General features: G+C 38.8%; 2 protein-coding genes across 2 annotated transcripts in view; both read right to left on the reverse strand.

The window, feature by feature from the left end:
- Nucleotides 1–19,746, reverse strand: part of LOC106650377 (two pore potassium channel protein sup-9-like) — a 94,971-nt gene extending 75,225 nt beyond the window's left edge. The window contains exon 1 of the mRNA XM_014368338.2: nt 18,919–19,746. The gene's annotated coding sequence lies outside the window, so the exon portion shown is untranslated. The remainder of the gene's footprint in view (nt 1–18,918) is intronic.
- Nucleotides 19,747–20,732: 986 nt separating this feature from the next.
- On the reverse strand, nt 20,733–24,204 carry LOC106650407 (putative uncharacterized protein DDB_G0282133). Its single transcript, XM_014368383.2, has 6 exons — nt 23,936–24,204; nt 21,571–23,524; nt 21,421–21,497; nt 21,231–21,357; nt 21,063–21,147; nt 20,733–20,998 (listed from the first exon to the last, which is right to left on the reverse strand). Exons 1-5 carry the CDS (start codon nt 23,946–23,948, stop codon nt 21,096–21,098), a joined length of 2,223 nt encoding a protein of 740 aa, XP_014223869.1. The 5' UTR covers nt 23,949–24,204; the 3' UTR covers nt 20,733–20,998; nt 21,063–21,095.
- Nucleotides 24,205–24,382: the final 178 nt, after the last annotated feature.

A 24,382-nucleotide genomic window follows, 5' to 3' on the forward strand; every position in this document is an offset into this window, starting at 1 on the left:
ATTTTTTCGAATTCAAGAAAAACAATAGAGAGAAAAGTTTGAGCAAAGAAATTATCATTTATTTGTACGTCGAATTCCGCTTGAAAAAGTCCGAAGAGAGAAACACTGGAGAAGCTCAATAGTGTCCAAGATATGGTACGTGTATAAGGAAAAACTGCTGTTGCTGGGCTGCGCCTGCGGGGCGTTACGCACGCAGAGGGGTATTAAAAAATTTAAGCGTGAATTAAATTCGTTCAAATGGATTTCCTCTGAGCTCGAGTCGAGTTTAAATTAACTCGGCATACGTTATAGAGCATTCGTCTGGATCACACGAGTTCAGAAAAATGAATTCTACAAAAGTCACTAATCCAAGCGAATGTGCGTGTATATGCGAGAGGGGAAACGAGTCGAATAAATGTCCTTATCAACTTTAATGTCGTTTTCCCCAATAAGAGGCACACATACGTATAGGTGGGCGTGTATAAAAATGTACTACTTGGCTGTTCTGCCTTTCGCACCCGCACATAACTCGTGCAAATAATTAAAGACAACTCTAAATAGAACTTTAAATTGACTTATTCTATCCACCCGACCTCTTCTCCTTGAGCTTGCGAATATATGGGATAATGTCGTGGCGCGCTCGAAAATTTGTCGCAATAGACGAGAGAACTTGAATCTCATTGTTACAGATTGACAATTCAGATACGATAATATGAAAGCATCATGAGATATTAATTGAAATGTATGTGACGAATGTCGGCAAAGAACTTTCAAAAAAAATGTTATCGACTCTTTATGCTGTTAAATGTTAGTTCATTCGGGAATTCGTTGTCGGTGATGGCATGCGGAGTTAAAAAAAAAGTTCTAGTTTCGAGGTAAGTATTTTCTACTGTCATACCAATAGAAAGTTGGTAATTGGAAATTTATTACTTATATTTTAGTTAATGTAGAAAAGCTGGTATGAAAGTATTTTCAGAGTTATTACACAATTAATGACAATTTATTATTCTTTGCGAAATTGAAAAACATTTTTTAAGATTGAAAAAGTCATCAATGCATCTAAAAATCTCTGAATCAATCTCACTCAAGTAGGGGTTTGTTACAATTACATAGCATTTATGTTCCGCTTGAATTTACAACTGTGTCAGAATAATCTGCGGTAAATATCATACAGTAGGCCCTCCGTAATCGCGGTAGTTAGGTTCCTAAAAAACACCGCGAATACGGAATCCGCGAATAATTGAAAATTAATAATCCATGTAATAATAATAATGTCGAACAACAAAAATATTGAATAATTGAAAGTATTTATTTTATTGGCATTATTCAAAATATTCTGTAATGCGGGATTGTTTTATTCGCCGAACCATGTCTGTGTGCAACTCTTTATAAGGATTTAATGCCATCGTTTAAAAAATGTAAACAACAAATACAAAAGTTAACCAAAAAGTTGTGTTTGGCATCAGGTAAACACCGCGAATATCGAATTTTGTTTCCGCGGATACGGAGTGAAGGTATCAACAGAAAATTCCGCGAATATAGAATTCGCGTATACTGAATCCGCGAATATGGAGGGCCTGCTGTATTCAAAAAGTTGCAATTACGTGTCTCTTGAGATTACTTTGGTATCCAAAATGTTTGTAACAAATGTCACAATCGAAAAGTTTGGCATGTATTGCACTGATTGCTTTCATCAATTTTATTCTGTCGTGCACACGCTCTAAAGTCATCGAAAGCTCTTTCGTAAGCTTGCCTATGCGAGTGTAAAATATTTTCACTATCATCATTAATAATTGAAACTATTACCTGGAAAAACAAGCTAGAAATTATAAGCAGTACAAGCGAGTTGAACAATACAACTGCAAGTACGAATAGCCTCAAAGTACGAACAATAACTTCAAACGTTATCTCTCAGTGAAGACGTACATAATACGTAAACGACCAAAGTTTACATACATACATTTGACGTACTGCAGCAGCAGCACTTAATACATAATCATGTAATGCATGTTTCTATAGACATTAGGATGAACTAATCTCAAAATACTAGCACACGTATAGCAACTTGGCACTGTTGCCGCTACCGGGGCTCAGAACAAACACGTCCACGATACATAATACGGTATAGAGGCAAATATAAGCCGCCTATATTCAATGTCACACATTAGAAAACGGCGTTTTTCGCACGTACGTAAATAAATAACGCGGTGGATCCGGAGAGGGAAAGCCCACACAGTCGAGCATCGGAATAATATTATGATAGGTAGATCGTTTGCCGTTGTCGTTGTTGCGCGCTGTTGTTTTTTCTACAGTAGCATAAATAACGCATTTGAAGGCGGTTTGCGCTGCATACAGCACACACCTAGAGCTACGTATGTGGTACGTACGTACGATATTTACTCAAGCAGCGCAGATTCGCGTCACGTTCCCAGCTTTTATAAATGTGCAGCTGCTGGCGGTACACCCCCGCGCGCGCACACACACATACAGACATACGATGCGCGAAAAAAGAAGGAGAATTGCGGTGCGGTGCAGGCGGTGGCGGCGATCGAACTCGACTAGCGCCATCGTGTTTCATGAGATTTATACTGGGTTTGGGCGATGAAACACGCGACCATACGCGAGAGCGACATTTAATCATTTATATCTTAAACCCACCCCAGTAGTGAGAATCGTTGATATTAAAAAAAAGCAACTAAATTACTGTGTAACAATGTACGGATTCGTTTTGAAAGTGAAAAATATGCATTGATTTTTTGCGAACCGAATCGTATATCAAGGGGGTAGGTGCCCCACTGATATGGTACCATATTTTTTCGCAACGAAATGCAGCACGTCTCTACGTAGCGTATACAAGCAAAAAAAGAGGAAAGGAGTATAAAAAAAACGAGACTAGCCGTGGGCGCATAACTGCGCTAAAACGATTTCTATAAATCGAAATGATCAACGTCCATTACATTTCTATATCTCTCTCCCACTCGGGCTCGGTAGTTTTCCCAGCGAAAGAATCTTGCGCGCAGCACAACTCGGCGTGTGCACACAATTCTCGCTGAAGCACTCGTTCATTACCAAGGCACGTTCGTACATGTACAGATACGCGAGTAACCGATGTCCGCTCGATTACGTTTCAACGACGAAGAAAAGAAGGGAAAAAACCAAGAAGAGTAAGTAAAAACCACGGCGAAACTCTTTCGAGTATTATAAGTAGAAATGGCCATTAGAAAGATAAATGTATTTACATCCCTTTTGTTGGCTTGAGTTTGTGTATCGTTGCAGGAGCCATAAAGCGCCCGATCGATGCATAAATACTAAAACTGTCATTTTGACGGTGCACGATATGTAACATTTTATTTAGCGCGTCTCGATTCGACAATTTTTCATCGATGTTCAGCTGGAAAGGATTTCGTTCGAAAAAAGCACACGTATGCGTTGGAAGTGTGAAAGAAGGCCATTACCGATCACTCGCGCGCGCACACACACACATGCAGACATGTGAATTGCAGAGACATTCTTTTTATACGAAGTCGATGAATTAAACTTCCGTTGACCATATAAATACGAAGCTGATCTGTTTAAAGAGTTATGAGATGCATGTCCGAAAATTGTTCAGTGTGCTTGCGTACACAACTTTTTTGCATGTCAATCTCGTAAATTTATTAACTTACCATCATTTTTCATTGTTATAAATTATATTCTCAAACATCATGTCTTTAATGAAATAAATTTAGAAATTTTTGTTAATTCAAAGTGACAGTGTCTTGTGACTAATAACAGCTTCTATTCGCCCTCGACTTAATTTCATGAATCTATAAAAAAAAAAAAACGACGTGTTGCGCCTATATCTAGCGTTGTATGAAACTCACGCATTTCATTGTTCTTCGAGTCAAAATTAGCCAGTAAACATTCATACACCACCTTGGATGAAGATGAAGCGCAACGCATAGCGAGACATAAGAGTCCATCGATGTGGAACAAGTGGTGCCACGCAACAACAAAAAACTGCGCTGGGCATTACGGCACGACAGCGCAAACAACGACACAAAAGCTCGCGACTCTAGCTGCAAAGATACTACTATACATATATTGTATAACACTATACGTCTATATAGTTTCGCGTTGAAGCAGTAGTAGCTGTCGTTACTTTATCTTGACAGCTTTTGCAATCGACATGTCTGTCATTTGCTGCTAGATCCGTACGAAATCCACCGTGACACCGCTGGACTACTGCACGTACGTAACACTCGAGGCATTTAGTACAGCGATATGCATGCACGCCGTGACATTTTTAACGGGACTAGGTGATGAGAACTCGAGGACTGCTTCGAGTCTGTAGCGAGAAAATAAAAAAGTCATCTAGTTCCATCGGAGCTTGCCTGTATGTGTGCGAGTATTTTTGATGCGCCGTCCCTGCGCGTGCAACTGAGACGTAAAAAATCGGAGTTAAAATAAAATGAAAAATCAAGGGCTGCATCGATCGGCGACACGTGACCCTCGTTTCGATCAAGGCGCATTATTATACATGGCTAATTAAGAAGCGACGAGCCCATCAGCTTTTACGATCCTCAAGATTCTTGACTCGAGCGTACCTACATACGGATTGCGGTGTAAATGAAAAATTCGCCTCACGTAGCATTCATAGCCCGGCGAGAGATGCCCGATAAAAGCGAAAGTGCATTCATCGACGTGTAATGAGCGACTTTTTATCGCTTCCTTGCCTGCGTGAATTTTCGATCATTTCGTTTCTTTTCGCGTAAGCTTCGTTAGATACCAACGTCATAGAAGTAATGTTGGTGGCCGCTATATATTATAAGACTAAAAGATTAGCTTGATAACGCAGCGACGTCACCGCAAGAGGCGTCCCCGTCGATTTGCGTTGATATATTTGCCGACTTCTTATTTGTCACCGAATAAGAATAGAGGTAAGACGAATTTCTATGGGATTCGTTTCTTTGCATGTGTATGGGAGAGCCACTCGACATTAGCAAAAGCAAATAGTCACTAGAGTATGATCAATTACGTCACTTGTGACATTGAATTGGCTAGTGTAGCGAAGAAAGAACGACCGGAAAGATAAATATTTTTTCTTTCCGCCTATGCTAGGGCCATTCAGCATCGAAGAATAAAATTGAAAATAATATATAGAAATGAAAACAAAGAACAAGCTATGAGGGTAAATAATATTTAGCTACGATACGTAGAATTTGGAATTTCAATCGAGCGAGTTGAATCGCGAGTTCCCTTGCATACAGCAACAGCTTTAGAAAAGAAGCATCCTAAAAAACTTTATTAAAATATTTGCAATAAGTAGCTGTATTTTCGTACGTTATTAATGCGTTACGTAGCATTTTTTATTGGTTTGAGAGAATAGGGAGTAAAAATAAAAAATTATCTGGCATTGGTATGGGATGGAATAATTTTGTTGCGTAACTTCTGATAGATGATTAGCGGCGAAAGGAAAGTAAAGACTGTATAAAGGTTATTGTTGGCCGGCTACAATAAATTTTGTCTGACTGACTTGAACTTTGCCATGGAAATACCCAAACTTGATTTTACTGTTCTTAGCATGCAATCGACATATCTGTTCTTGAGTCTCGTCGACCTGGCTTGGATCTGTCGTCGACCAATTCGTACGTGCCCCGAGCTTGTAAGTTTGAAGCTTCTTCGTAACTAATACGACTGGTTTTTATCGTACATAGAGAATTTTTGCGTGTCTTTGTCGTCGCGGAAGAACGACCTAGTCGTCGAACTGTCGCTCGTTACAAATATTTAGGACGTACTTGTTGACAATATGAAAAATCTTTGTACATTTTTGTCGATGAAATCTAAATGTCTAATTGAATTAGATTTATAGTTTTATGTTTTTTTTTCATAAAAGCGAGCATTCAAAGTGTTAAAATTCTTTTGAAATATTTGTCTTCCAAACAATTCCAGTAAAACATGTATTTTCTCCATAAAAGTCACTCAATGAATTTTTTGAAAATGAGAAAAATCACCGATTCGTTGAAAAAGTTTTTTGGGACGATCGTTTCCAGAGAGAACGAGCCGCGCGTATACATTCGTCGCTCGCGAAACATCATTACATGCACGACACATAGACGGGCGAGCCGCAGAAACGCGTGCAAGCGGCCGATCGGTATCGCAGCCTAGCTAGCTAGCTAGCTCGTGCATTGCTCGACTGCCTGGCAGCAGCAGCAGCTTATCGGTAAGCCGAGCACGATGTAAACGTGACACGAGCATGAGCCGCGCATCTATTGTCATCGCAACACACAGCTAGACGACCCCCCAAGAATCCTCTTCTCTCGTGCTGATGCTGCTGCTGCCACTGTACTGCGCTTGTACATACACATATACTCACACGTGTACTCGACGAGCTCGAGTGGTTTTCAAATTCAATTAGCTTAGTTTGCTAACTGAATTTCGCCGCCACGCGAGAGGTGTAAAAGAAGAACCACAATTTGTTTTTCTTTAAACTTTCGCATCCAGTTTGCCGTTCATGCCCATTCGATGAAATAAAACCCGAATACACGTTGGTTTTTTTTATATTTTTTACAAAAGCGGATTTCCATTCTACACCGCTTCGAATCACAAGCGAGACTATAGCAGCTTCCTTTTCGGGGGAGAAAAAATGTAATCGTTCTTTCGTGTTTAAGCTTAATCGTAATATTATTCATCTAAATACAAGCGGGAAATTTCCCTTCGAGCTACCGGGATCAATATTATTTGGTAGCCCCCTGTACCAGGCGGGTATACAGCTGCGAGAAATGAGCAGTGAACGAGCCTGTATAGTATGCGCGCGGCTGTTCCTGTCGTTCGCGCGCACAAACGACGCGATGACACAGCCCCGAATGAATTCATTTTTTTTTTTTTTAGCAAAAGCGTATACATAATACACTTTACTGACCGTACGATTTGAATTTCGAGCTTGGAATTATTTATTTTAAATGACGGGGGTGCAGAGAGGGATATAAATGACGAGGGTAAAGAGAAAAAGGAATCTTTGACGCAAAAGTATTATAATTTTCGGCTCTCGAGACAAGGCGCGAGCGAGTTCGAGCTTTTTTTCCTCCTCTACTTCGCCACCTTTTCCCCGTTGAAAAGCAATTTAGACTTTCTTTAGTAGAGACTTGGAATAATTTTATTATTACGTTCGAAACTGTATAAAAATATTTTCCAAAACGAATATTAAATACTTAGCAGCTGCATTCTGTCATTTTAGTCGGATTCACGCGATTTTCGTCGTAAAAATATACAATGGTCGAGCTTAATAGCGATGTAGAGCAAAATATCGCCTGCAGATGCATCACGACGCTCAATCAAGAAGCTTCCGAGTACATAATTTACACGCCTGCATAACGTGCAGGCTGAGAAAAATGAAAATAAAAAACCTCTTGATGCTCGCAAAATGGCATATTACCCCGAAATGATGTCATTTTGATGAAAAACTGCCAGCTTCGAGGGCTTGCAGTTGTTAGCTAACATTTTTATTTGAGTTGTTCGAGGTACACGTTTGGGTTTTTGCGCTATTACAAAAAAACATATCGTACATTTTCTCGATTAGGCGATCATCAAATATCATAATATCAGAGTTCACGCAAGGGTCAACAGATCTTCTTTTTTTTATTTTTGTTAATGGGAAGTAGAGACCTTGGAAATATTTTTGGGAAAGACTATTCTTTCTTTAGAAATCCCTTTGACAAATTACTATAAGGGTGATATTTAGGCGTGTATTTTTATACTATCAAAGTTTCCGGGGTCATAATATTCGAAATAGCCTACTAATGATTCTGACTCCATAATATTTCTTAACCTTGACCCAAAAGTTAAGGTCATTGTGGAATATTTCTTCGAAAAACCTATAATACATTATTCATTCTGACACTTTTTGGACACTTACAGTCTAATATTTCTCGGTATACCCCTTGTAGTTATAATAATTACTGCACGTTTAAATCAGAAGTAAAATTCAGTTATTCAAAACACAAACAATCGAGTCAAACAATTAATCGCGATTTGGTCTTGACATACTATTGAAAAAAAACTAAATGCTTTTTGGCGTTCATTCAGCAGCTGTAAATCAGCTTAATTATCTATTCAGAAAACCCATAAGAATCAAAAAATAATATTTCATCGTAATAATCGCATAATTAACTACGCATTGTTTTGGCAGCACATCTATTTGGTTCATTAAAACGCCAAAGCAGCCGGGGGTGTAGAAAAAAAAAACAAATAAAAGAAGAATAAACAAAAAAGGCAGCTTACCGAGGGTAAGATTAATAGCTATATAGGAGCGCTTGCAGTTATACAAATGTGTGCGTGTGTTAGCTTTACGAGTCGACATATAATAAAACAAAATGTTTCAGTTTACACTGCTACGGACGGATGATGCATTACTGAGCCACTATTTATTATCTCGGCGCTGAATGTATAAAAAAAGGAGAATCCCAAACGCGTTGACGCTCCTATACACAGCACCGAGATATGCTCTCTTATAGTTTCTCTTGGCGTTATTAAACTTCGTGATTATGATGAATACAAATTTTTCGCTCTCGCGCGCGTATCGCACGTTTAAAAGAAACTTTTTGAAAAAAAAAGGGAGAAGAGGAGAGAAAATATAGTTGTCCGCGGGATTGTTCTCCCCATGTACTAGAGTCGATTGGGAATGCATAAATGAAGCGAATGTGTGTGCTGCAATTATGTGTTATGTATGCCTGAGATACATAAAACCACCCACGCGCCTCATGATGAATACTGGTTGGAAAATAAATGTTACGAAATAAACAACCGATGATGTGTATTTATACGGACAAATCCCCATAGTGCGACTGCTTTAGATAATTTTGAAACGAAATTTTAAGTTTTATCCGTAGCTCTGAAACTCACAGATTTTTTCAAGTACTATGTATTTTAAAATGGATGAAAAACCTTCAGTGTAATCGAAATTCAACAAATGCTCAAGATATAATTAAAATTCTGAAAAAAGTTCACACGGTTCATTCGACTAATTCTAAAAAATTTTTTTTTCATAAAATTTTCTCGTTAAGTTGACACTAATCGAGTGAAAATTTTTGATGTACAAATGCACATTAACGTAATGAAAAAAATTTTCTATTATTTTAATAGAGCATTTATTTTCTCTGGTGAGTATTTTACAAGAATGTTCTATACAATGAAAAATAGTGATTACTCGTGGTTAGAGGAACAATACTGAAAATATGTCATTTTATTGCCGATCGTGCACCGAAAAAAAATTGTGCAAGTACGTCACATTTTTGAGCTTTTAATGCACATCTTTCAATGGCGCCTAGGAATGTTTGTAATAAAAAGAGAAATTTAAGATTTCAATTTCATAAGTGCGCATCTAATGCTAAAAAAGCTACAGTGGAAAAACCTCATCATTTCGAAAACGCTGAAATTGCGGTATGTCAAAGAAAAGTGTAAAAGACCGTTTGTTATATTATACTGGATTGAAACTTTTATGAACTGTAGTAAAGGATATAACAAAATATAAAATTTGAATTTAAATTTTTCCTTTTTCGAATTATCTCTGTGAAAGAATGAAAATTTCAGTCTTTTGCGATGATAAATGTACTGTAACTTTTTGGGAAAAAAAAGAAATCGCTTTACAGCTCGATGATTAGTTTCAGAATAAGATAAGTTACACTTTAAGATTACGTATGTACCGATGCGTATTTTCCATTTGCCTGCGCGCAACGTCGCAGGGTATCACACAAGGCGGCCGCGCGTTCTGGAGATTTGCCCATATATGCATAATGCCTGTGCCAGCGAAAAGGCAGCTCACATATACACATTTAAGGTGCATGGGTGTGCGCACTCGCGGAACGGTAAAAAGTTTTGTAATTTTGCTCTCGGGGCGCCGTGTATACGCTTTCACACATATACACACGTACACATACTTATAGTTGTGCTGCTACTTTAGGAACGCCACAGATTGCAAAATTCTATATAATATCCTGCACAGCCACGCGCGCAGCCAAATTTTCACGAATATTATTACTGCGACGGTAGTTTTAAGTGCAGATAAGGGAGCCGAGGAAGCGGGAGAGGGAGTCGCGAAAAAAAGCGTGAAATGCTTTGTACACGTATTGATCTGCTGCAAGCACGACTGCTAAGCAGTTAAAAATGTATTTTAATTTCGGAAATATTGAAAATAATTCATGTACGTAATTACTCGGCGTTGATAATTTCCCGAGTAAATTAAAGAGCCTTATTCAACGATTTTAACAAATTACTAATGACTTGTTTAGTAATTATTGAATAAAGTTAGGTTTATGAGCATTAAATTGAAATTAAACTATGTAGTTAAACTGTATGCGTACATGAATAAAATATTCCACAGCTATCGATTAAATTTAGTTTTGATTAGAAAATTTGTTTAAAAAAAGAGAGAATAAATCTTTCTCTTTTTTTTAACACTTCATGATATTTCTATCGATTGTTTTACGAGTAGCATAAATCATCTTTTCATTTTTAATCCACTATCCCTTTACTTTCAGTCACTTCAGAAAGAGAATTAGGTCATACTTTTGATGTTATACGCTTGCCGTCGCAGGTACTGTATACATAGTTAAAACCAATAAAGTATTAAAGCCAAAAAAGCTACGAGTTGATAAAACTTCTTGGACAAAAAATGTTTTTATTGATAGCAAAATAAAAGTTAAGGACACGAGTAAAGCATCAAGAAAATCCAAAGACAAACTAGTTGAAAAATGTGCGTCAAAGACACGTACTACGAGACGGCGATGTTTGCGCTCGATTCGCGCGTTCTCACACTCGAGTGTAGGTAATGAAAGAAGATATGTACTCGCGTATCGGACACTCGGACTTGGCACCTCCCGAAAGGTGGGAAACAAATAGGGGTGGGCGAAAAAGAAGCAGTGGAAGAAAAATCGAGTCATTTTTCAGCAATCACGAAACTCGTGGGATTTTTATTTCTCATCTGTATTCACAGCCTCGGAAAAAAATCTAATTCAATGAATTAGAAAAAAACGCGCAAGAAAGAGAAGAGTACGAGTCAGTGTACACGTGTGCGTACATAGAGATATCGTATGCAACGCGCGTTGTACGCTGGACGCGCACAGCCATACATAATATAAAAAGATAAATTTCATGACCTGTGAAAAATTCACGCACACACCTATAAGCTCATATGTATATGCATCGGTAAATTATCGCCTTTGTAGATACGGCATTCACACACGTGTGACTATATACATATATGCACATAGCTCCCAATCTCGAGCTGCTGCGAGAGTCCCACGATACTCGTAAATATAAACTCGATGCTAAGTACGTGTGTGTGGGTGGGTGTGTGTATGTGTACGTCGTCTGTCTGTGCGTGTGCAGTGTGCACTAGTGTATAAAGCACTATCTCTCTCTCTCTCTCTCTCTCTCTCTCTCTCTCTCTCTCGTCTCGTCGTTTTTTCCTCTGTTTTTACTCTCTCGACAGTTGCAGGTATCGATGCCAAAACGTGCAGATACATAACGTACACACACATAGATATGCGAATATAAATATGAAAAAAAAGAAGATATGTATATATTTGCTACTGCAGCCGCCCACGTCAAGCTCGAGGATAGGCCTCGGTGTGCGTTTAAATATATATTCGGGCGAATAAAGCTGATACGGCCTGCAAGGATATTTATTGTATAAATACACTAGGCGTATATAAGCCGAAAAGCAAGAGGTGTGATAAAGATTACCGCTGGTGAATATATACGTCTCGTATAACGACGCTGCGCCGTATTTAGCAGTATAGACGACGTCCGTCGGACGCGATAATGAAAGCGGAAGGGATTATACGGAGTTCGATTACACGAGCTACGCATACCAATGCAAGCTCGCGCCTACGTTCATATATACGCGTGCGAGGACACGAAGGTCGACGCAGCAACGAGAGGGATCAAGACGTATCCGACTCCCTGCTACACAGCTGCTGTCGGTGAATACGCGTGGGATCGATATAAAGGGTGAAAAAAATCGACCGTACGATTGCCGATGTCGCTCCATATAATACGGAAGGGTTGCGCGCAAGAATAAAAAAAAAGCTCGAGCCTGCAGCACAGACGTGTGTGTGTGTGTGTGCATGGACGAGCTTAAACACCGACTCGATCTATACACAGCTGAAACGGGAGCCAGGCTGCATCGAGGCTCAAAGTTCGAAACGTGTGAAACCATTAGGTACAAAGGAGCTTTCGTGCAGTTTTGCCTCGCAGCTTTACAGGACGGGGGGGAGGAGGTCGAATAGGGTTTTAAAGCCCGTTGGCTGCTCACTCGACTGGATTGGCTTAATAGATTTTTCGTCTCTGCCCTCTTGCGAAAAGCCAAAGTCCAATTACCATCGGTCTCCTCCCGTGACTGTGGCGTTCCACTGCACACCCGCACACCGACACACAGACACGTACACTCGCGCACACACGCGGACGCGAAAACTATTCGTGAAAGTAAAACAGCAGCGCATCGCGCGCAATACGCGCTGCTATAGGTGTATATAGATGTACAGACCAGAGAAGTAGGTAGCAGTAGCAGCTGCCGCTATGCACTCACCGTATAAGTAAACGATGTCGTTCAATCTTGTAAACGCGCCGAGGCTCTCTCTCTCTCTTATATACTTTTGCAGCCAAAGTTTTTTTTTCTCTCCTTTTTTCCACCAGCTATCACTTTGCTGCATTTACATTCTCTCTCTCTCTCTCTCTTTCTCTTGCTGTTGCTCTGCATGTTTGCTCTCTTTCTCTCTACACGCCGTCTACATAAAGCTAGTGTGCTGTAATACAAGTAGTTTTCAAGTGATCTGCCTTCGCGTACTACTGCCAGTTACCCCAGAAAGATTGTTTCTTTCGACTTCAGTCATTTTTATCGATTCGACTTTTATGCGACTAGCTTGCGGTGCTGTGTGTACTAAAACGGAAGGCTTGATTTTAAATTATTTCATTGATGCACCGAACTTTATTAAACGAAAATGTGAAGTAACAGTTGTTGACATTTTCAAAGGAATGTAAAAATTTGCATTGAAATTATTATGCAGTGCAGCGAGAAAAATGAGTAACAAAATAAATGAAATAAAAAATTACCAAAAATCTTACACGTTCACCCTATATAGCAGAACCCATTAAGCAATAACAGTACATCATTTAAAAATCAAAAATCCTATTATAAAAGTTTACATTTTTCTAAAATTTAAATATAGATAACAAAATCGTTAAAATATAAGCTAAAACCACACAGAGCGAGGAAAAAATTATATCTTGGTTCGCTTGCGAAAACACGTATCGTCGTCATCGCAATTTCTAAAATATAGAGAAAAAAAAATTGCGCACGCATTAACTCGTGACAGGATAATATAATATTGGAATATAAGCTCGACGAAGCACACACGCAGAGAGACAGCTGGTGTAGCTACATTTTCGTTTTATCCATCGTCTTTTTGCATCCCCGCTACTTTTTTCGTGCTCTCTCTCTCTCTCTCTCTCTCGCTCTCGTTCTCTTCCGCCCCTAAAAACGTGATGTAAAGGTGCAGGTGGTCTAACTTCGATCCGTGTGCGCTGGCTTGTGCCATCTTTGCTACTGCTGCTGCTGTTACTACTGCTGCGACACGAGCGCGAAAAAGAAGAAAAAGGCCGCCCGTAGCAGCAGTAGTAGTACAGCAGCAGCACACCGCGCCCTTACACACATGTGACACGTGTGTATTATATAGCTAAAGCTGCTGCTGCTGCTGTCCAGAAAGCAGAAAAAAGAGAGAAACGACACCCTTACACTACTCTCTTGTATATATAAATATAAGTATATAAGATCGAAATGATGTTCTGTCCCAAGTCAGCCCTGCTGCCACTGCTGCTGCTGCTACTGCTGCTGTTATACAATGGATACTTGGAAACGCTGACTGAGCCCGTTTCTTTCTAAAAGGACACGTTTTTTCTCTTTCACGGACTTTTCCTATTATTAAATTTTCCTTCTGTCATTATCAAAGTTCGAAAAAAAAAGAGGAAAATGAGATAGAAGCGAGAGAGATATAAATACATTCTTGTATCGGCATCATTACTCGACGGTTTTTCGTGCGCGTGTTAGCGCGTAAATTACCAAGATCCAGATTTATCCGGAAATAATCCACCGTGCGTAGTTGACTACACCAAAGTCAAACTTGACAATAATTTTTTTTTCTCCCCCTCGCACTTGTCAACGTTACTTTGTTATGTGTGCGTATATTTATCAATGCGCACACCCACACATCGATGTGTACACAATATGTGACAGTTGTTTGCTTTGAAGCTAAAACTCAGTTACCTTTTTCGAATCGACATCACTTTCAAGGACCCGTAAATATATTTGTATTGCAAAAATGCGTTATGTGCAAGCACGAATTATTTTGTTTTTTTGTTTTTTAATGCACGATAAAGGGGGAGAGAAAAAAGTAATAGCTATGAATTTGACAACTGAAATCCACGATGCGAATGTAAACTCACGTACTTCATTTGAAAAATTTTAATAAAAATGTCGATTTGTTATCAGAGTTGATAGTTCGAAATTATTATTTTTGGATTATTTGAACGAGTCAAAACACGTTAAAAGTTCTTGACAGAAACTTAATCTCATGAATAACTCGTAAATCGCTAAACAATATTTTGACAGTATATTCCACCGAGATTCTATCGAAAAACTTTATCCAAATTGAAAATAAAAAAAAAGGTGGGTGAAGAGAGAAAGAGTAAACATTACCTGCTGCGCGTAGGAAATGTTCGTATAAAAATCGCCGGGGAGGAGGGCAGGGGGTGAAAGAAGTTTGAAAAAAAATCTATAAGTAGGTTTTTTTACGTCGAACTTTATTAAAAGTTAACGCGTTAAAGTTTGAAGAAAAGAGAAAAATCGATTCCTCGTCGCTGCGTATGCATAAAACTCGAATGCACACGAATTCGTTTATGCATGGTGTTTTTTTTGCTGGGCGTAAGCCGAATAATACTTGTGTGTGTTTCCTTTGAACATTGCCGACCCATTAAATTTCAGTTATATGTAAAAACAACAACAACAACAACTCCTACTACTGCTAGCTAAAGCTGCCTCGTTTAGCGTCAACGCGAAACGCATAAAAAAAATTCCCGAAGCTTTCTATCTCTCTCTCTCTCTCTCTCTCTCTCAATTGCGTGTGTAGCCTAGCAGCAGCATAAGCTTTCCTTTTATTTTCGACGCGCGTCGTGTTTTTGCTCGACACAACGAACCGCTGTTGCTGCAAGCTCGGAACTTATATTTTTATAACCGCAAGCGGGCCGCTGCTAGGTATGAAAAATCCATTTATAGCACATTAGCGCGTTGAATTAAAAGGCATAAATAGTAGTAGGCGGCGCAGTGCAGCCATTGCCGCTCGTTGCGTTAATTACGATAAGCTCGCGATCGGATTGAATTAGTTCGACTTGCGCACACATACACACGTACGTACGTAGGTATATATGGAACATTGGTAATTCCGTGCTCGAGCGAGGGCTAGAGGATATAAGTTTTATACACATAGTCGAGGCGCGCGTTTAATACGTGCGAGGCTTAAACGAGCGATATAATGGCGAATGTACACGCGGTGGCGGAGTTTCCGACTGCTCGATCGGTCCTGTATAATAGAGGCCCTCGTTCCTCGTTGCCCTTTTTGTACATTGTATTATAGGTCACACGCAGCTACATTATAGCCGATAACACACACATATAGGCAGCTACGCGCAAACTGTAACGCGCGGGCGTATATATATGAAAGCCTGCGCCATCGAACATGTGCTTTTCACACGTGGGATGATATATCTTGCTGCCTCGAGAGAGATCCCGCACGTATATGGCTACTCGCACTAGTGCGCAGCGTAGCTCGTGCACGCATCTGTACGTACGCATGCAGATTATATATATGTAGGGTCGAGTGCGTGTGCGTACGTGTATAGGAGAGAGCAGCCTGGCAGCGCTGGTCTCGCGCGCGTACATCGCGACGATCGATAAAACGAGGCGATACGCATACACCGACTCTGTAGCTCTCTCTCTATCTTTATATACGCGCGCACGCACACACACGTCCAGCTCGCACATGCATTATCGTACACACGTATTAAATTGATATCTATTTACATATTATAATTTAGATGCATTTATCGCGTAATTTCATCTGCTGTTTCGGCGAATACGTGTACATACGCGCGCAAAATTATTCGATTTTACACCCAGGCTTTGATAAAAGCGATCCGCAAGCTCTGCGTCATTTACACGTTGCGAATGTGTGTCTGTGTATACACACTTACACGTTTCATATGCTTTTGCGTCTTTATAATCATTTTTATCGGCCTCTCGTATAGTCACGAGCACTAGCCTCGCACACATTCGCGTGTACAACGTGTATGTACGCGAGCTTGCATCGACATATTTTTATATCGCACTTCTGCGTCGACGCTACATCTACGTATAGCGCATGCAGCAGCTAGCACGGGCATCGTGTCGTGGTATGCCTTGTTGTTTTTTTCTACGATAATACACGTATAATAGTACACGGCGTGTAATAATGACGATAAAAAATCAATAATACATTGTTTTACGCTGTATGCGACGTGGTTTAAGGGAATGTCCGTGAAGATCCGAGCACGACAAAAAGTCGAGCTTTTTTTGACGTTCGCAGCGACGACGAGCGTGAAAAAAGTTTCACCTAGCGCAGACCCTCGTGTGCCACTGTGTGCCCTGTGCACCGCCACCGTCGCGCGCGCGCTAACAAAGTCTTTCATTATTTACGCGCGCGAAGCGTGTGGAGGATCAAGCGCCGCTACGCGCACAACACTCGCATCTTCGCGCGCTCTACACTCGTTTCGTATGCGAGTATAGCAGTAGCAGCAGCGACTCGTCCCGTCTGCTCTTTTTCGTACACATTTACAACCCGTATAGCGTATATAGTTGCTGCGTTCGCAGTGCAGCTCGGAGCAGGTTAATCCTCGCTGCATTTTCAGATGGTTGTCGGGATAGCAATGCGCGTGCGGGAGAGAGAGAAAGAGAGAGAGAGAGAACGAGAGTCTAGAGGAAATCTAGAGTGGAGCCGAGAGAAAAATTCCTGCAAAGTGCAAAGTTCTATGCCGCAGCACCTCGAGAGAGAAAGAGCGACTGCGAGCGAGCGAAATAGAGGAAAACTCTCGAGTTTGTACAGACACAGAGTCGTCGTCGAGCGCGAGACTCGTGCCAGCAGCTCACTCGCTTCCTCTTTGTACAACTTACACCTATCCACTAGACAAGAGTGAGAGAGAGAGAGAGAGACAGAGCGAGCTTGCATAGTTATAAGCATGGAGCTATGCGACAAAAGCGAAAAAAAGCATATCTTGATGCCGCTACGCTGGTTAAAGGACTCGCGCGGGCGGCCCAGCAAAAGTATGTACTTCAGTACCGTATAAGGTATACATATATCCGTGAAAACTGCCAGAGCGAAGTACGAGCGGGACTGTATAAATTGGATTAAGTGCAATTACGTCGTTGTTGGCGAGCTGCGCAAGCACACGAGAACACACATACACACAGACTAAAAGTCAGAATGAGGGACAGCGAGAGGAGAGCGATATTTTTATCCAAACGGACAAATTAACGCGTTAATTGTGTCGAGCTCGCGCGCGAGCTTTATTTGGGGATTATAAATACACGCCGACGTTGCTGCCGTTGCATGGTCCGGGCAAAAAGCAGCTCGCGCGCGCACACGAGAGATCCATGCGGCGGCGGCAGTGGTATACCTATCCTACGGCAGCGGCCCGTAAAGCTCCTCTGGAGCTTCCACCGAGTCAATTCGAGTATCGCGTTTTTGCTTATTCATAATCTGGTACGTAGGTCTTACTCCATTTCTCTCTCTTCCTCTTTCTTCTTATTTTATAATGATAATAATAACGATGATAAAAATATAACATGTTATATTGGCCTTGTTTACGTGTGCGCTTTTAGGCAATAAACATGTTTCATGCTACGGCTGCAGCTGCTACTGCTCTTCTTTAGCGCTTCTCCAGTGACGTCATATTTATCGAGCTATATCTCGCTGCACTATATACTATACCTATACATCGCTTCGTTATCGTTCACACATTTCTGCGATCTTCTCTTATAAAAAAAGTGATATTATAAAAATCAGCTTCTCTCTTTTTCTATCCGCTACTCGCGCGTATTGTGATTTCTTTCTTTCTTTTTCTGCGCTGACAGCAATCGACATTCTTCGATTCATCTCACGCTAGTATTTCCGTAATAACTTGGATGGATTTCGAGTAAATTATATATTTCAGTCACGCGAGATGACTTCTTATCGCAATATTTATTCGTTCAATTATTTACTTAGCTCTCAACCATCGTTAACATCGCAACCGGGGCCGATTGTATTATAAATGCAGATACGGTTGGCTGTATGTATTTTCTTCGGCACAGGTAAATCTCGAAGAAAAGAACGTGAGCTTTTCCTTGTGACTCACGTTTTATTACATTGTGTACGTCATATGCAATTTTTCGACGATACCTATCGACTAAAAGGCCTTTTATGCATACACGTCGAAGGAGCCAATATACGAAATGCACACAGAGTAATATGTGAAGAATAAAAACTCGGTGCAGAGTAAAACACCTCGCATATGATATATGTTATTCGAAAGTATGCGTACTTATGATAGGTTTATATATAGGTGCGTGTGTGGCGCCACGTTCCGCACTCATACACGCCGCGTTCGTGTATACATAGAGCTCGGCTCGGCGCACTCCACTCCGCAGTGAATCGAGTCAGCGTCCGCCCAGGCAACACCGCCGTCGCTGCCGCCACCACCGCCGCTGCCGCTCTGCCGCCGCCGTCACACCGTCACACCGTCACCGCGTAATTTTTTATACTTTTTTTTCGCTCGACTCGCGCTATTTTTTCTTTCTTTTTCTTTTTTTTCACTTCGTCATTACTCAACACTCACCTGTGTAATTTATTACGAGTTTTTGTCGTTGAATCCGCTGCTGCGGCCGTTGTTGGCGTACGAAGATCCCGAGGAGGCTTTATCCGCTGCACGAGGATGATTATTCGTCGTCTGATTTATCATCGCTCGCCTATCTGCACTTGTTTCGTGAATACAAAAAGGGATGAATTGACACTGATCAGCGTGATTTTCTCATTTTTTACTTTTCTCTTTTTTCATTCAGCACCACCATTGAGATAACATCACTCGTATACTCTTTTCGTATACTTTGGGCGCCGCACCACCCGTTTCAACATCATTCGAATCGCACGATATACATATACTGCACTCGACAACGATTTGTATTCTTCTCTTGCGAAGTGTTCACACGCACAGTCGGCAAAAAAATTTCCACGCCGCTACGAAACTCTTTCTTAATTAAAAACAAAAAGGGAAAAAAGGAAAAAATCGCGGAGCGAGCTGGGACAATTACTATTTGTTTTCGGTCAATTTTGTTCTTTTCTCGATCGCAAGAGAGACGGAGAAAGAGGGAAGAAGAGCGAGAGAGACACCACAGGCCACTGCGACGACGAAAATAGCGCTGATAGCGAGAGGCGATTAAAATTGTTGCGTTGTTGCATTAAAGAAGAGATCGAGGCTCCGTTTTCGCTCGAGCACGGAGCACCGCGCTACAACGTCTGCTGCTGCGGAAGTGTGGCAGCGGCGCGACACTGCTGCAATACGTGTATCATTATTATAATAATAACAATTACAATTATTATTATTCCAGCCAGCCAGAGCCAGAGAGCAGAGCGTATATTCGCACGCGAAAGCAGGAGTGCGCGCCTACGCCCGTATCTCAGCAACGCGATGACTGCAGCAGCACAGGCAGCCACCGTATCTTTTTGCCTTTCTCTCTCTCTCGCTCGTTCGCAATATAGGTATATGTATAATGTGCGCACACGTCGGTGCCGAGGCACAGGAGGGGTGAGTGTGAGCAAAGAGAGAGAGAGAGAGTTGAACGCGTTGCGCAGAGCAGGCGATGGGAGGCTGCGCGCCGTGACGTATCAGCCGGTTTTCGACGTCGACTACCCACAGCTCTAGTCACCCACCCACCCTCTATCTTTCTCACAAACCCCCCCTGCTGTAGCACGAGAATTTCATGCTGTATGCGAGAGTGAGAGAGACCAAGCACTGCGGATGGAGGCGCGCAGCATCATTTTTGCTAGAACTAAACTCGACGAGGGGATGCTGCAAGCTTGCTCGATGGTAAGAATGAGAGCTGACTGCCCGAACGATGTTCCTTGGAGATCGTTCGATTTCTCACCGATTTTCACCTGCTTTGCTCTATAGATCGGATATATGTTTCGTATACTCTTGGTTCTTGCGAGAATACCAGACCCGAGTAAATTTTCATTTGCCAGTTATCGAGATAGTTCATCGAGTATTGAAATAGAATAATTTTCGAACGTGATTAGGAATTATGAATTATAAGATGGTAAAATATGTGTACAGTGAATGAAAATTCAAGATCAATCATCTTTTTCAAAAAAGTTTCCTTTTGAATATAATTATGGATTTCAACAATTTTTTAATTAAAAAAGTCAGATCCATCTCATTCTCAACACTATACTATTTAAAATTTTAATTAAAAATCACGAAATAATTAATACTAATTAGCTTGTGTTTGATAAAAATGATGAAAGAGTAAATAAATATTAATGCATCATATTAAAATTATAATAAAAGAATTTTTAATTCATTTAATGATACATTCTCTACAGATTCCGTACAAAAAAAAACCATGATATATAATATATATTATATTATTCCGTGATATCAATAAAGATATTGATATGAATTAAAATATAAAAGCAATGATTAGTTACATAAAATAACTATAAAAAAAACTTCCAAACAAAAAGGAATTTCATTTGTATATCTTGATTATGGTCAACATTTAGAGAGTATAATTTTCAATTAAAAACTTTGTAAGTTCACTGACTCTTTTTCAACCTTCTATAAAGCAGGTGTACTATGTTCATCTTCTACATTTTATTTGGTAGTTAAAAATTCATGCATAAGAAGCTGCAATCTGATTCTGTGAAATTTAAAAATATTTTTCATTAAATACATAGAATTGAAAAAAAAAACTTTCAACTCACCATAATACTTCAAAACGTAGTTATGAATCTATTTCAATTAATTTTTATATGTGTTTTCAAATGTTTATTAAGAGATGCTTGATACCTGAAAAATTTTTAAAAATAACTCATCATCGTTACATAAATTAATCTCAATTTTTAATATTAGATAAAATTTGGGATTCTCACCGATATATTTTTGGACATAATTTACATTTATATTCCACAGCTTTTTTGCACCATGGTTTGTGGTTTTTATGAGCAGAACTTTTTTTGAATTTCATGTGACAAATTTCACATTCAACATCATATGGACCTAGAAGTACATAAAATTATTTTGTTGTGCTATATTTAGTAGAAAAATAATAATTTTCGTTACCTTTGTGAAAATCAGATATATGAGTTTTCAATAATCGTTTGGTTCTAAATGTTTGAAGACAATCATTGCATTCATACCTGAAAAAAATGAAATTATTAGATATATATTTTTTTACATAAAAAAATATTTTAAAAGTTTTTTTATCCGTACTTATCTAAAATTTTAAGTAATTTTGAAGCTGGCTTTGAGTTCTTTTTTTGGATACTAGATTTACGATTAATTCCATTAATCGTGTATTGATTGTTAATCTCATTGACTCTCTTTATTTTAATTTTGAGTGGATCAGAAAATAGCATCGGATTCATGTCTACAGAGTGATTTTCTGAAGTTTGACATCTGGTTTGAAAATCTACTCCCAGTAAATTAGATTTATCAGAAAAATTGAAAATAAAATTATTTGAGTTTCGATCATTTCTATCATCAACCGATTCCTGTTTAATGTTCATAGAAAGTTCTTCTAAAGATTTATTTTGAAATGGCTGGTAGGAAGCAAATGATGTTTTATTAGAATGATTAGTCTGCATAGAATTACTTTCTATATAATCACTTATAAAACCTCCAAACCGATTAAATTCGTTCAAACTGTCCAACAAAGTGCAAGTATTAGTTGTAAAAGTATTGCTCATATTTAATTGAGGTATTGAAGAAGCAGATGTAATTTTGTCATAATCAATGTCTAATTGAATATTTTTATAAGCAAATGATAAATCAAAAATAATCTCATCAATGAGGTCGTCATTGGATGTGTTGAATATATTTATTGTATCAAATCCTTGTTTCTGGGCTTGCAAAGATTTCTTTAAGAATTCTTCTTCAGCTGCCTCCTTAGATTGTGGAATTATTGAGTTCGTTAAAGAATTAATATCTTTACTTTTCATGGCTTGTTGCTTATTCGTGACAAAGTGATTGATAACTGTATCATCACTTTCAACTGTAGGACTTAACAATTTATCCATATTTGATTCAACTATTTTCTCCCTTGGTTCTATATACTCAAAATAGTTCACATCATTGAATCCCATATTTAATTCTTTAATTGAATTGCTTTTGACTGATGCAGGAGATTTTGTCAAAAGTGAAAAATTATTATTTTTTTGGCACATAACTGGCTTATTAGTTGGATCTACATTTCTAAAGATAGGACTTTCAAGAATAGATATCACAGGTTCATTTTTCTTCACTTCATTATTTATATTTTTGAATGAATTTCTATTCCCTTTCAAAATGCTGCTCATTTTAACATTAGCAAAAGGGTTTTTTTGATATTGAAACGAATAGTTTTCGTTGAGCTTTTTTTTTCTTTTATGATCATCAGAAGGCTCATAAGGACTTCCTTCATACAGTTCAACAAATGAATCTTCTTTGACAGAATAAACTTGTTTTCTTTTTCGCAAATGACTCTTATTTGTGGTTTCTGAATCAGATTTTACTATAACATCATAATTGAAAATTTCTTGACTATTCATATTATTATTTTTTGATTTATTATTTGGCAAGTACTGAAGCTCTGAAGAATTTACTACTAAATGATTTTTACTACTTTCAACAAAATCATTTTTCTGAATATTATTATGATTGATATCTTGAATATAGATATTGTCTCTTATACCACTGTAATTTTGGAGGTGCTCAACTTTTAGATAAGATGAATTTTGATCTGTACTCATAACTGTATTCAACACACTTTTGACACTGTTATTGCCTTTATATTCATCTTCAGGAAAGATATTATAACATTTACTTTGTTCATTTTTCTTTTCAATGTCAATAAATTTAATTGTTTCTTTAACAGGAGTATATGTAGAACCATCTTCATCACAACTTATATTTGAAGTCATTTCATAATCGTTGAACTCATCATCATCAAGATGTGTTGTAGAATCAACTGATAGTTTTTCATATTTTTCACAATGATTATCTTGATTTATTACATATATTATTCTGTCAGGCTGACTAGATATATTTGGATAGCTTTCTCCGTTATTTCCAATATTCTTAACAACTTGTTTAAATTTGGTTGAAGTGTCGAATACTGTACCTCCTCCATCACAAGCTAGTAAACTTCTGCACTTGTAATACATACAGTTGTTGTTCATGTTTAAATCTATTGAAAAGTAATTAATTAAAAATTGTTTAGATAAACATTTATATGAGCGAAATATTTTTAAAATAATCAAATAATGATTACCCAGGTTTGGAATCATTATTTATCGATTTTCCGAAGTTAGAGAATGTCAATTAAAATAAAATTCATTTGAAGATTTCATTTTTTTCGAGTTTATGGGAACATTTTTGTATACAAACAAACCCTCCCGAGTGCCGACGTGAAAATAAAACGAGCCCGACATAAACCATGCACGCACAAGGCTTTACTCGTTGCCAATCGTTATCGTTTGAATTTGACTATAGTCTTTTAATGCGTTATTGGAACGTTTAACGTAAAAATTTTTTAAAAATTTGGAATTTAATTCATATCTTTTATTCAAGTGTATACTGAACATAATAATTAACTCACCTTTAAACGACATGACTTCAATGAGTGTTTATGATCACCGTAAATCTGTAGATTACAATAGAGTAAATACAAAATCCTTTTTTACAATATCCCTTCGACCCATTACGCAGCTGAGTAAGTTAATTCATTTTTAAATAGGTAAATATTTATACTTGGATGGTTTGAAATATTTTAGAAACAACCGTGTGCATTTCTCTTTGAGAGATGCTAATTTACGAAACGTAATCTCAGTTCTTGCTTGTTGTGTCTTGGGCTCGCGCTGTGCACGCTGCCGGACTCTGCACGAGTGAAAACAAAAGACGACGATGACGGTCGACGCGCGCCAATAAAGTGCACGAACAAGCACAGGGAGATAATAACATTGAAGTGTAAACACTGTGGAGTCTGCGACATGAGATTATAATGTGTAAGGATTATATGTATACGGTTCCCGGTCCCATACACGAT

This window comes from Trichogramma pretiosum, unplaced genomic scaffold (assembly GCF_000599845.2).
Source record: "Trichogramma pretiosum strain Unisexual culture from Peru unplaced genomic scaffold, Tpre_2.0 scaffold5, whole genome shotgun sequence".
NCBI lineage: Eukaryota > Metazoa > Arthropoda > Insecta > Hymenoptera > Trichogrammatidae > Trichogramma > Trichogramma pretiosum.

Excerpts from the sequence above, each read along its gene's own strand:
- LOC106650407 (XM_014368383.2), bottom strand. Across the intron at positions 21,358-21,420 it reads TATATCTGATTTTCACAAAG|GTCCATATGATGTTGAATGT; the intron begins GTAACGAAAATT and ends ATGTACTTCTAG. Across the intron at positions 21,148-21,230 it reads TTATGTCCAAAAATATATCG|GTATCAAGCATCTCTTAATA; the intron begins GTGAGAATCCCA and ends AAAATTTTTCAG.